This window comes from Lotus japonicus, chromosome 6, assembly GCF_012489685.1.
Source record: "Lotus japonicus ecotype B-129 chromosome 6, LjGifu_v1.2".
Classification (NCBI taxonomy): domain Eukaryota; kingdom Viridiplantae; phylum Streptophyta; class Magnoliopsida; order Fabales; family Fabaceae; genus Lotus; species Lotus japonicus.
In genome coordinates, this window is record NC_080046.1 from 42,181,121 (window position 1) to 42,195,117 (window position 13,997).

Consider the following 13,997-nt stretch of genomic DNA (forward strand, 5'->3'; position numbering starts at 1 on the left):
TCGAGCTCGGTGTCTTGTGGACTTGTGGACTGGGCGAGACCCTAGGGTCCCTCGCCCAGGCGCGCCAGCCCGGGGCGACGTACAAGCCAAGAAATTTGGCCTTCTCCCAGGAGGCCCAACTGGCCCATTAAGAAAAATTAGGAGCGCCAAGCCCAACCCCCAAAATCTATAAAGAGGGGACAGTTACCAATTGTAAGGGACTCTTAGCTCATTTGAGAAATAAAAACTTGAAATTCAGTTACTTCCTCTCTCTAAGCGTTTACGCTCTAAACTCTCTCTAGATTCTCACATTAGGATTCTCTCACTATGGGTACCGTACTTCTTCCTATGTTCTTGGATAGAACAATACAAGTTATTTAATGGTATTAAAAACTTATTTGACTGAATTAATTTTCATATTATTAATTAAAAAATTCATTTCATTTTTAAAATTAATAAATATTAATTATTAAATTTGAGTAGTATTAATTATTTATACAAAGAGAACTCTAATACTATTTACTAAAATGTCTTTTTTTTTGAAATTATTGAAATGTCTAAACACAATTATTATATTTTATTTTAGAATACAAATATTTTAATATTTATGTATTAATTTAAACTATAATCAATTTTATATGCCCGTTATTAATATATCATCTTTCATTTTTCAAAAAAAAATTAATGTTAAAAATGTTGTAAATAAACTCGTACAACGTGTTATTTCTATTGTTAAAAATATTTTAAGTAAACATGTGCAACGCACGGGTATTATATCTAGTATATATATGTAAAGCACACTTGAGTTTTGCATTAAATACATACGTAAAACACAAGTGTTGCATTGTATTAAATGCATTAACCAAACATCAATTTTTCTTTGTCATAGACTTTCGAAAAAAAAATCTTTGTAATAAATAAATTAAACAATAAAATGTAATAAATTATAGTGTCAAAAACTATTCAACTACTTACATTAAATATTATAATTCATAAACATAAAATTTACTTGATTTTTTCATTTCTCAAATATTAAAAATTGAAGTCAATAATAAAATAATATTTATTAACCAATCATTTTGATAAAATAGTTTTAAAACTAAAAAATTCTATTTATATATATATATATATATATATATATGTAAAGCACACTTGAACTTTTGTATTAATTAGTTTACCTTTATATTAAATACATTAGATAATTAAATAAAAAATGAAAAAAATACTACATCTACTTTGTTATTCATTATACTAATTAATAATTGTCAAAATTTTCAATTTCTCATATTTTAAAATAATTTTTAATATTGATTAAATTTAAATAATAATAATAATAATTTAAATTGACTACCTTTACATTACTAAAAATATATAGTAAAAATAAATTTTACATTTATAAATAATTGTAAAAAAATTCAAATTCTTATATGTTAAAATTAAAATTAAAATTTTATTTTTTTGACAGAAATTTAATTTTAATTATTATTCATAAATTGATGAATTTTAAAAATTAACCAATAAAACTTTTTACTACGTTTTACGTATAAATAACAAATTAAAAACTAAATTTAGATATCATGTTCATAAGTTTTATATATATATATATATATATAATATTTGATCGAGTTTGACATCATTGGCAAGATTAATTAATTTAATATTTTTATTTTTATTTCAATTAATTATCAACTTAAGGTTGAAAATAAAAATAAAAAAATAGCACAAACTAATATCTCTTAAATAAAACAAACATGTTAGATATTGAAATTAGTTAATGGTTGGATGCTTTTTGTGAATATATATTTTGAAATTTACTTTTAAAATATGAAATGATTTTGTATGCTGTTTAAATTAACTGTAATGCAGTTGTGTATTATTTTAAAAATTAATTTTAAATTTACTTGTGATTTGTCTTAGTAATGATAGTAATAAATTATTGATGAATTGTGGGTTGGTGGTGGGTTTAGTGCACTTCTCAGCTTTGCACTTTGTTCTCATTTTTATTTCTTAGTCAGTTTGTACGATACTAAAGTATTTTGGCTCAAACTTCCATATTAATAATATTCATTTCGTGTTAACAACTTCCATACTATACTGATTTGGAGCCATTTATGGAAGTTGGAATCTGCTTATTTACGAGGATCTGAAGCAGATTTGTTACTCCGTTGTTTTCAATTAACAACTTCCTAATTTGTGTGTGGACCGTGTGCTCTTTCAAGCCCAATGAAGACAAGGTCCGGAAGACTATATATGAAGACTCAAGACCTAGTCTCGTTGTAGAGAACATATCATTATATTAGGGTTTTCATCGAGTTTATATTGTTTGTACTCTAGCAGCATTATGCAATAGTTGTGAGCTAAGGGTGAGTGTCTTTCTGTGTGATCTTAAGATCTGTCTTTGTAACTCATACTTGAGTTCAATCACTGTGGCAGTGATTGTAAGAGAGAGTGAGAGGAGGTTCTCATACTTAGGGGGAGACCTAAGAAATATTCCACGGGTAAAGATAGGTAGAAAAGGTAGTTGAACTGGGGCAGTTCTTATGAGACTTTTTATGTACAATTTCTCTATAATAGTGGATTATCTCTCTTGGGTGAAAACCCTCCAGACGTAGGTGATATTGCACCGAACTGGGTTAGCAATTTCCTGTGTCTTTTATTGTTGTTCAGTTGTTATCTTGTTGCATTATTTGCTGAGTTGTTCATATTGTTATACAAGGTGTCTTAGACATCTGGTAGAACATCCAAGTTATACTTGCCATAATTTCAATTGGCATCAGAGCAGACACCCCCTGTTCTACTTTTGGGTGAGATCTAGGGAGATAATTCTGATACTATGGATAACAGCAAAGAAGGAGGATTTGTTTATAGGTCACCAATCTTGGATGGTACTAAGTATGACTATTGGAAAGCTCGTATGGTAGCATTTTTTAGATCAATTGACAGCAAGACATGGAAATCCATTGTCAAAGGGTGGAAACATCATGTGAAAAGTGACAAAGAGGGAACTTCAACCACTGAGTTGAGGCTTGAAGAAGAATGGACCAAAGAGGAAGATGATGAAGCCTTAGCAAACTCAAAAGCACTGAATGCCATCTTCAACGGAGTGGACAAGAACATGTTCAAGTTAATCAATACCTGCACTGTGGCTAAGGATGCATGGGAAATCCTCAGAGTAGCTCATGAAGGTACCACAAGAGTAAGAGTGTCAAGACTTCAACTTCTCACCACTCAATTTGAGAATCTGAAGATGAAGGACGATGAAACTGTGTCAGAATTTCACATGAGGGTGCTCGACATGGCAAATGCATCATTTACACTTGGAGAACAAATGTCTGAGGAAAAGCTTGTCAGAAAAATTCTTAGATCTTTACCCAAGAAATTCGATATGAAGGTGACAGCAATTGAGGAAGCTCAGGATATTGGCAGCATAAAAGTAGATGAATTAATTGGTTCATTACAGACCTTCGAGATGTCCGTGAACGAAAGGTCAGACAAGAAGAGCAAAAGTACAGCTTTTGTATCAAATACTAAAGATGATGATGCAAGTGATAAAGATTCTGATGAAAATCTGTTTGAAGCAATAGCTATGCTTGGGAGAAAATTCAACAAAGTAATGAGGAGGTTTGAAAGAAGACCTAGACCAAATGTGCCAGACAAGCGGTCTGACATTGGAAAACACTCTGGCTTTGCTCGCAGAAACAAGGAAGAAGACAAATCCAACAAAAGCAAAGGTGTCCAATGTCATGAGTGTAAAGGATATGGGCATATCAAGGCAGAATGTGCAACTTATCTAAAGAAACTGGGTAAAGGAATGGTGGCAACTTGGTCTGATGATGATACAGAAGAAGAAGAAGAAGAACCTCAGGTCATGGGTCTTATGTGAAGTTCAACTCTGGATCAGAATCAAGTGATGGTGAAATATCTAAGGAGGAACTTGCAGAAACCTACAAACTTCTATTCAATAACTGGAAGGATGCCTGTGAAAAAAGAATGAAGTTGGAAGGAGTTGTCAAGAATCTGGAAGTTGAGAAGCAGAATTTGCTGATATTGAATGGCAGCCTTCAAGAAGAAGTCACTGTGCTGAAGTCAAAAATTGAAGGTATGGTAAAATCTGTTCGTATGTTGAATAAAGGAACTGATGTGTTTGACTTAATTTTAGAAACAGGAAAGGTTGTAAAGGATATGACAGGATTAGGATATACTGAAGACCCCGCAACTGAAGAAAATAAAAAGGTCAGTAACAAGTTCATTCCTGCAGAGAAGAAGATTGAGTTCAAGATGTCAAGCCGAATGTCCCAACATGTTGCTCAACAAGGGTACCGGTAGATTCCTTATTCTTATCCTCCAACCCAGATAATGAGGAACACAACCTGGAAATGTCATCACTGTGGTAAGCATGGACATATAAGACCTTACTGTTATAGGTTGTATGGAACACCTCAACATTGGAGAACTACTCAGATGCACACCTTTGCTAATCCAAAGAGAAGAGAGTGGAAACCTAAGAACATTGTAACAGCTCTTGTTGGCTACACCTCTTTGAGAGCATCTTCTAAGGAGGATTGGTACTTTGATAGTGGATGTTCCAGACACATGACTGGTGTGAAGATGTACCTAGATAATATCAAACCTCACTCAACCAGCTTTGTCACCTTTGGTGATAGTGCTAAAGGAAGAATCAAGGGATTTGGAAAGATTGTTAGTAGTGGCTCTCCGAATCTAAGTAATGTTTTGCTGGTAGAAGACCTGACTGCTAACCTGATTAGCATAAGTCAATTATGTGACTTGGAACTGAATGTCTCTTTTAACAAAGCTGGCTGCACTGTTACTAATGAGAATGAGGAAGTTGTCATGACTGGAGTGAGATCCAAAGACAACTACTATATGTGGTCTCCACAGGAAAGGCTATGTCTTCAGTGTGCATAGTATCAAAGGAAAATGAAGAAAAACTGTGGCATCAAAATTTGGGACATCTAAATCCCACAAGCATGAAGAAGGTCATATCTAAGGAAGCCATCAGATGTATTCCCAGATTGAAGATAGAAGAAGACAAAGTGTGTGGAGAATGCTAAATTGGAAAGCAGACTAAAACTTCTCACAAGAAACTGACTCAGATTGGTACAACAAGATCCTTAGAACTGCTACACATGGACTTGATGGGACCAATGCAAAAAGAAAGCTTTGGTGGAAAAAGGTATGTGCTTGTATTTGTTGACGATTTCTCAAGATTCACTTGGGTGAGCTTTCTTGCAGAAAAGCCAGACACTTTTGAGGTATTCAGAGATCAAAGTCAGCAACTCCAGAGAGAAAATGGCTATGGAATTGTAAAAATCAGAAGTGACCATGGAAAGGAATTTGAGAATTGATTTTTTTTAGAATATTGTGGAAATGAAGGAATCAAGCATGAGTTCTCTGCTCCTATTACTCTGCAACAAAATGGTGTGGTTGAAAGAAAGAACAGAACACTGCAAGAATCTGCTAGAGTAATGCTTCATGCTAAGAAAGTTCCTTATCACTTATGGGCTGAGGCTATAAACACTGCTTGCTATATTCACAACAGGGTAACTATACATTCAGGAACTGACTCTACTCTATATGAGCTGTGGAAAGGGAAGAAACCTACTGTTAAGTACTTTCATGTCTTTGGAAGTAAGTGTTGTATTTTAAATGATAGAGAACAGAGGAGGAAGCTTGATCCTAAGAGTGATGAAGGGTTATTTCTGGGTTACTCAATAAATAGCAAGGCTTACAGGGTGTTCAATTCTCGCACAAAAACTATGATGGAATCCATAAATGTGGTTGTGGATGACAGGGTAAGCAGTCTAAGTGAAGTCAACACAGATGGAGATGATAATGCGCCTCAGATAGTTGATGAGAGACCAAATAACTGTGACATCCGGTCTGACACAGAACCTAAAGAGGAAAAAGAACAAGAGTCATCTAAGGAGGTTGTTCCCTCAATCAGAATTCAGAAGATACATCCCAAAGAAAACATAATTGGGAATCTAAATGAAGGAGTTATTACTAGGTCTAGAGACATCATTGCAAATGCATGCTTCATCTCTAAGATTGAACCAAAGAACATCAAGGAGGCCCAAACTGATGAGTACTGGATCAATGCCATGCAGGAAGAATTGAGTCAATTTAAGAGTAATGAAGTATGGAATCTTGTTCCCAGACCAGAAGGCGTGAATTTGATTGGTACCAAGTGGATTTTCAGAAATAAGTCAGATGAAAATGGTAATGTGACAAGAAACAAGGTCAGACTAGTTACTCAAGGGTATACTCAGATGGAAGGAATTGATTTTGATGAGACCTTTGCTCTTGTTGCTCGATTGGAATCAATCAGATTGCTGTTAGAACTAGCATGCATTCTAAAATTCAAGCTGTTCCAGATGGATGTAAAGAGTGTCTTCTTGAATGGATACCTGAATGAGGAGGTCTATGCAGAACAACCAAAGGGCTTTGTAGATCCAACCTTTCAAGAACATGTTTACAAATTAAGAAAGGCTTTGTATGGTAAAGCAAGCGCCAAGGGCTTGGTATGAAAGGTTGACTGAGTTCCTGATAAGCAAGGGATACAGCAAGGGAGGAATAGACAAGACTTTATTTGTGAAAAGGGATGGTGGAAAAGTCATGATAGCTCAGATATATGTAGATGATATTGTCTTTGGAGGCATGTCAGACCACATGGTAGAACATTTTGTTCACCACATGAAATCTGAGTTTGAAATGAGTCTGGTTGGTGAATTAAATTACTTCCTGGGGTTGCAAGTAAAACAGATGGAAGACTCCATGTTCATCTCACAGAGCAAGTATGCTAAAGAACTAGTTAAGAAATTTGGACTTGAAGGTTCAACTCATAAGAGAACTCCTACAGCAACCCATATCAAGCTAACTAAAGATGAAAGTGGAACTGATGTTGATCAAAGCTTGTACAGAAGTATGATTGGAAGTCTTCTTTATCTCACTGCTAGCAGACCATATATTGCTTTCTCCGTTGGAGTGTGTGCCAGATATCAAGCTGCACCTAAAGAGAGTCATCTGATTCAAGTCAAAAGGATTATAAAGTACATTAATGGAACTACTGATTACAAAATCTTTTATGGTCACAACTCTAATTCCAATTCGATAGGCTACTGTGATGCAGATTGGGCAGGAAATGCAGATGACAAAAAAAGTACTTCAGGAGGATACTTCTTTCTTGGAAATAATCTCATATCTTGGTTCAGCAAAAAGCAGAATTGTGTCTCTTTATCTACTGTTGAGGCTGAGTATATAGCTGCTAGTGTGGATGTACTCAACTATTATGGATGAAGCAGATCCTAAAGGAATACAATGTCGAGCAAGATGTCATGACATTATACTGTGACAACCTGAGTGCCATCAACATTTCAAAAAATCCAATTCAACATAGCAGGACTAAGTATATTGACATTCGTCATCACTTTATTAGAGATTTGGTGGAAGAAAAGATTATCACTCTTGAGCATGTGGAAACAAATAGGCAGTTAGCGGATATTTTCACAAAAGCACTGGATGCGTCTACGTTTGAGGAGTTAAGAGGAAAATTGGGGATTTGTGTAATAACTGACTTATAGCAGTTATTGACACATGTCAAGGGCAACAGTTATAATTTCCTCTATTTAACCGCCCTTGCTGTAGTTGAGGAAGACACATAACTGATTTGTCTTGGTTCCACAAACTTGATTTATTCTCTCTCTTTGTGTTTTTTGCACTCTAACGGTTATTTTTGTAAGTGTGTCAAGTTGCTCTCAATCATGACTCAAGATTCAGGAAAGAAGATCGTTGCCGGTCCCAAACCTATGAAGAAATCACATGGAGTCAAATTTCTTGGTTTGAAGACTGCATCTTCTACTCCCTCTAGGGTTACTCGTTCTTCTGCAAAAGTTGTCTCTCCAAAATCGTCTGGACCAGCCAAGAAGACAAGGAGTATGAGGATCAAGCATGTTGTCAAGCGAGGCACAGGGAAAACTTCAAGTGTTCAGGACATCTCAGAAGATTCCATTCCTGATCCACTTGTTGATGATAATTAAGAAAGCGATGCCTTAGAGACTCTTGCAGATGTTGCCACTGCACAGGATGTCATGCCAAATGTTGAATCACAGGATGATCGTGATTCTGAACCGAACTCTGAGGCAAACCCTAGTGAACCTGATACTGAGAAGGAAGATGATACTGAGGTTGCTAGTCAGGAATCTTCAAGTGAGAAGACTCCCTCTGTTGAAATTCCCCATGAGAAAACCCCTGAACCCTTGTCCAAGAAGGGTAAGAAACAAGTGTATGTTGCCTCTGAAGAAGAAGACTCTGATGATCAAGAAGTGCACAAGAAAGTCATTGCCTCTGCTAGTAAGAAGGCCACAGTTTCTACAAGCAAGAATGTGGTTTGAAAGAAAAGAAGAAAAAGGTTCCTGGTCCTCAGACTCCCAAGACTCCAAAAGCATCTCAGGTCTCAGTTCCTGAGAAGAAGACAAAGAAGGACAAGAAATATGAGAAGATTGCTGCATCCACTGGAAAGAAGAGGAAATATGTTGCTGAAACTGACTCTGAGCCAGATGTCGAGCCAGATGTTCCTGACATCACCACTACTGTAAGACCCAAGTTTTTCAGTTTATGCTAAGTGAATAAACTTCTCATTCACGATTAGGGTTGATGTATCGTGAAAGGAAACCTGAACAAGAGTTTACTAAATGAAATAAATTTATGAAGGAGAAAGTTCAGGAAAAGTCTAAGGATTGTATCAAAATCGATAAAAGGTATAACACGATCGTTATACGCTTAAACCTAGGGCAGAAACCCTAGTAAATAGCTAGTTTTCACTTAAAGTCACGATGGAAATTAATTCCAAAAATCTTCAGAGAAATGTTAGAACTTCTCTTATTCCATATACGACAATCGTTTCAAGGCGAAACTCTAGGATCTACGAACGTCCGATTCCAATCATCGGAAGTTTGCCGAAACTAAAACCCTGATAGTTCAAAAACCCTTGAATCAACCGACAATGAAGACTTTTTCTATTCAGAGCTTCAAATGAAGATTCTACACGCGTACACCCATTTCTCTTGATGATTTCAATCTTTCTTCAGAAGGAAGTTTTCTATTCCGACATTCGATGCAAAAAGCAACTTATCGGGTAAAATAGTTCTACACCGATTTTGCATTAGTCACTTAAAATACTAGGGAACCTCTTTTGAGTTTTGGATTTATGTCGCCAAAACCTATCTTAGAATTCACGGAGAATGAAGCCGGAAAAATCAGATTCGCGAAACTTTCATTTTCCCGCGTTTTGCCAACCTCTATATATAGCCAAGAAATGAGAAAATATCACAAATCTCCACCATTTTCTCTCCAAAACCTGCGAGCTCACCAAGAGGAAGAGGAATAAGAGTTTTTGTTCATTTCTTGCTTGATCGTTGATCCAACAGTTGCTACTTCAAGGTTTCGAGGTATAGTCGCTAATCCTTACCTCTGATCGTCTTTTCCATAGCTTTTCTCTATGTCTTTCTGCTCATAGTTTTGAGGTTTTTGCAAAACTATCCTGAATACTTCATTTTTGATTCTAAACATCTTCCCTACGTTCTCCTGAGTATGTTTAGCTAATAATACTTCGCCGATTCTCGAAAAACTACCGTCGAGTTTCAATTCTGGTGAAAATACCCATTTTGGGGCAAAGCTTCGTCCTTTGGGCTGAAAACTATCGCCTTAGCTTAGTGCTAGTAGGATTAGTTGTCATAAACGTCGTTGGTGACGTCCCCATCCAATTTGCTTTTCGAAATTTCAGTTTTGAATTTCTGAGCTAAAAATATTGACCAAAATACCCCTGCGACAGTTTTTTATCCGATAATTTTTCCGAGTTTAGAATACCCTTAGTTACGACTAATAATAACCTAGGAACCAAGTTTGATCGAAGAAAAATCGAACCCCACAATTACCAATAGTGGCCGAGCACTCTAAGGGGGGGAGGAGGAAAATTCCTTTTTCGAAAACTTGTCCTTTCGCGCTAGATTATCGTACCTCGGAGTATGTATTACTTCGGGTAACCTTAGTGAGCATTGATAGCTTAGTTTCCGATAGATTTTGATAGAATTCTGTGGTTTTACTTTAAAGGTTCATTTGAGGAATTTCCTGAGGAGCAAGGCTTTGCTTGTGAAGAAGAGTTAGAGGACCATCCTGGAGAATCTGCAGGTGAGGGCTACTCACTGAATCTTTAGTTAATGCTTAGGGTCGATGCTTTCGACATTGATTTACTGTTTATGCACTTGTTTGTGGTTGATTGGAAAAATGTTTTCTGAGGCTTCGGCTGACAATGTAGATGATTCATCTACTGACTGTTTTTGGAGATTGACTTACATGCTATGTGCTATGTGGGTAATCTAGGATGTGTGGTGCATGCTTTATATGCTAAGTGCTACGTGTTTATTCTGAGATGTATTGACATATGACATGTTTGTTGACTGTGATGATTTAATTATGTTTTTCGCTGATATTTGTGATTCTGAGTAGTGAGAATAGCGGGCAGGTCATGCCGATTTTATTTTGAGAGTTTTGAGAAAGTTTGATAGGACGAATGAGATTCGGGCCTTGTTATGGTTTTCATGGATCGAGACATTCTCTGGAGTCATTTGGGATTTGGAGATCCCGAGAACTTATAAGTTTTTGCGATAAGACTAAAAGGATATTATTTTGTAAAGAAAACTCATAAGACATTAAACAACCTCTAAATCTTCAAATAAGGATAATAAACTCGAAAGGAAGCTTAGGATGCAAATCTTAGTTTTGGAAAACGAGAAGTGTCGTCGGATCCAAGCCTTGGAACTCAAAGAGATCATGGAACTGTTGGTTAATGCAGGTTTGATGAAGACTGTAAAGGACATTGGCAGATGTTTCTCTCAATTGGTTAGGAAATTCATTGTGAATATCTCTACTGACTGTGATGATGAGAGTAGTCCCGAGTTCAGGAAGGTCTATGTCAGAGGAAAGTGTGTTAATTTCTCTTCTGAAGTTGTTAATGAGTTTTTGGGAAGAAGTCTGGTTGCTGGAACTAATGAAGAACCTGATTTAAATAGGGTTGCTAAGACCCTTACTGGCAAGATGGTCTAGAAGTGGCCAAAGAAAGGATTTCTTCCCTCTAGGAAGTTAACTACCAAGTATGCTGTTCTTTTCAAGATTGGGTGTGCAAATTGGATGGCCACCAATCACCTATCTGGTGTAACTCCTCCCCTTGCAAGAATGCTCTATCTAATTGGCACTGGTGGTCAGTTTGATTTTGGCAAACTGGTTTTTTATCAGACTCTGAAGCATGCAGGCTCTTATGCTGTGAGACTGTCAATTCTATTTCCTTGACTATTGTCTGAACTAATTGTCAAACAACATCCTCATGTTGTGAGGGTTGATGAATCACAAGGTAAGAGACCTATGCCTCTCATGTTTGATTATCGCTTGTTTGCTGGGACACATTGTGCTATCTCCAGTAAAGGGTTCTGCCAGTACCAGTGCTACTCAGGCAGGTGGTGCAAGCAAAGATGATATTTTGGCTGAATTGAGGGCTGTCTCCAAATCCTTAGATGCCACTATTCAGGCTTGCAAGATTACGAAGCGGAATGTGGACAAGCTCATCAAAGCCATGACACAGGTTCCTGCTGCTGGTGCTGAGGAAGGTAATATTGAAGAATCTACTGAGAATGTTGAGGATGACAATGCTGGTGTTGAGGAAGAAGAGGCTCAGTATGAAAATGCTGGAGAGGATGATGATGAGTCTAACAGGGAAATTGAGGAGTCTACTGTAGAAGAGAAGGAGGATGTAACTGGATCCACCAGTTCTAGCCCTTGTAGCACCTTTCTTTAGTTAATTTTTTTTCCTTTTGGATGTATTTGCTACAGCCTTGTGTGGTTCTATACCTACTACATTTGCTCCTGGTCTGTAATAAGCTTCTGAGTACTGCTCTTGGATTCTCTCAACACTAGAATGACTGTTCTATAATAGCATGACTTTTCTTCTTTGAGCCTTTGCCAAATTGTGCTAATAAGGGGGAGTTATGGCTGTATGCAGTAATTGTAGCAGTAGCAGTAGTTCTTGATGATGCTGATGTGATGTGATCTTCTGCTGTGTGTTGTACTCTGTTTGTTTCTAGTCTTTGGTACTGCATCTGGGTATTCATAGCTGCTGATAATAACTTTGTTGTTGAAGAATGTTTTAAGCTACCCTGGTATGGTTTGAACTACTCTTCTCTGGTATTTCAAGCTACAAGTGTTTCTAAAGAGTCTTTATGGTAGTGTAGTATATTAGCTAAAATTTGACAAAGGGGGAGTTTGTTGTTCCTTTGTTTGGTTGTCTGCATTTTAGCTAAGTATGTGTGTGCCAACTTGTCGGACCCGATGTTGTAATAACTTGCCTATGACATCTGTCCCTCAGTATCTGCTGTTAGTTGGTTATTAGGTTATCTGTGAAGCTTTGTTTTTCAAGTTAGGTTTTGTTGGAAGCTTCTGTGCGCCGTCAAGGGATATTCCTTGTGTAATCAAACCCGGTTCAATGGGGTTTGATTTGGAGCCATTTATGGAAGTTGGATCTGCTTATTTACGAGGATCTGAAGTAGATTTGTTACTCGGTTGTTTTCAATTAACAACTTCCTGATTTGTGTATGGACCGTGTGCTCTTTCAAGCTCAATGAAGACAAGGCCTGGAAGACTATATATGAAGACTCAAGACCTAGTCTCGTTGTAGAGAACATATCATTATATTAGGGTTTTCATCGAGTTTATACTGTTTGTACTCTTAACAGCTTTATGTAATAGTTGTGAGCTAAGGGTGAATGTCTTTCTGTGTGATCTTGAGATCTGTCTTTGTAGCTCATACTTGAGTTCAATCACTGTGGCAGTGATTGTAAGAGAGAGTGAGAGGATGTTCTCATACTTAGGGGGAGACCTAAGTAATATTCCACGGGTAGAGATAGGTAGAAAAGGTAGTTGAACTGAGGCAGTTCTTGTGAGACCTTTTATGTACAATTTCTCTATAATAGAGGATTATCTCTCTTGGGTGAAAACCCTCCAGACGTAGGTGATATTGCATCGAACTGGGTTAACAATTTCCTGTGTCTTTTATTGTTGTTCAGTTGTTATCTTGTTGCATTATTTGCTGAGTTGTTCATATTGTTATACAAGGTGACAGTGTGCGATTTGGGTTTAGTGATGCTTGAAACTTGAAATTTGCTTGAAATTATGCATGCTTGTTCATCACCATGTGTTGCTTGTTCATGACGTGTGTTGTTATGCATTTTGTAGGATGAGTTGAAATTATTTTCAATAGTCTGAGATGGTTTTCAGATAGTTTTTCGGCGAGGGACGGTTTTCAAATCTCGCTCAAAGTGCAGGGACGATTATATGTTTTAACCCAATTGACGTGGACAGCCACGTAAGGAGCTAGTCGGACCTGAGGCGGCCAGAGAGATGGGTTGAAATTATTTTCAATAGTCTGAGGATGGTTTTCAGATAATTTTCCGGCGAGGGACGGTTTTCAAAACTCGCTCAAAGTACAGAGACGATTATAGATTTTAACCCTTTTAACTATTAATGGTCAATTTTTCAGTTTCTTATACAAAAGAATAATTTATTAAGTAGTTTTTAAAAATAGTTAGAATATTAAACATCAATCATAAATTGAGGGAAAAATTAAGAAATATATTTATATGTAGTAAATATTAATAATTTAAATTAAATAATAGTCTAGATAAAATTTATTAATGAACACTCTAGAAAAATAGTTTAAAAATTAAATAAATTTCTCTATAAGATATTTACTATTAAATATAACGCATGTGTGTATTATTTGAAAAAAATATTTTCAAATGTGTTTATGTTATTCATAATATTTTCCTTTTCAAAAAAATTTAGGGTTAATGGTAAAATTAGTCCCTGAGTTTGTAAGCGAGTGTGATTTTAGTCCCTCTGAGGATAAATGACGTTTAGTGGCAGTGAAAAACTGTCAGTAATTGTAAAATTGA

General features: G+C 36.3%; 2 protein-coding genes across 2 annotated transcripts; both read left to right on the forward strand.

Annotated features, from left to right (window-relative positions):
- Positions 1-6,615: 6,615 nt before the first annotated feature.
- Positions 6,616-7,296, forward strand: LOC130725333 (uncharacterized mitochondrial protein AtMg00810-like). Its single transcript, XM_057576573.1, has 2 exons — positions 6,616-6,914; positions 6,996-7,296. The coding sequence occupies exons 1-2, from the start codon at positions 6,616-6,618 to the stop codon at positions 7,294-7,296; spliced, it is 600 nt and encodes a 199-aa protein (XP_057432556.1).
- A 791-nt stretch (positions 7,297-8,087) lies between these two features.
- On the forward strand, positions 8,088-11,845 carry LOC130725334 (uncharacterized). Its single transcript, XM_057576574.1, has 5 exons — positions 8,088-8,384; positions 8,450-8,609; positions 10,850-11,094; positions 11,167-11,277; positions 11,477-11,845. Exons 1-5 carry the CDS (start codon positions 8,088-8,090, stop codon positions 11,843-11,845), a joined length of 1,182 nt encoding a protein of 393 aa, XP_057432557.1.
- Positions 11,846-13,997: the final 2,152 nt, after the last annotated feature.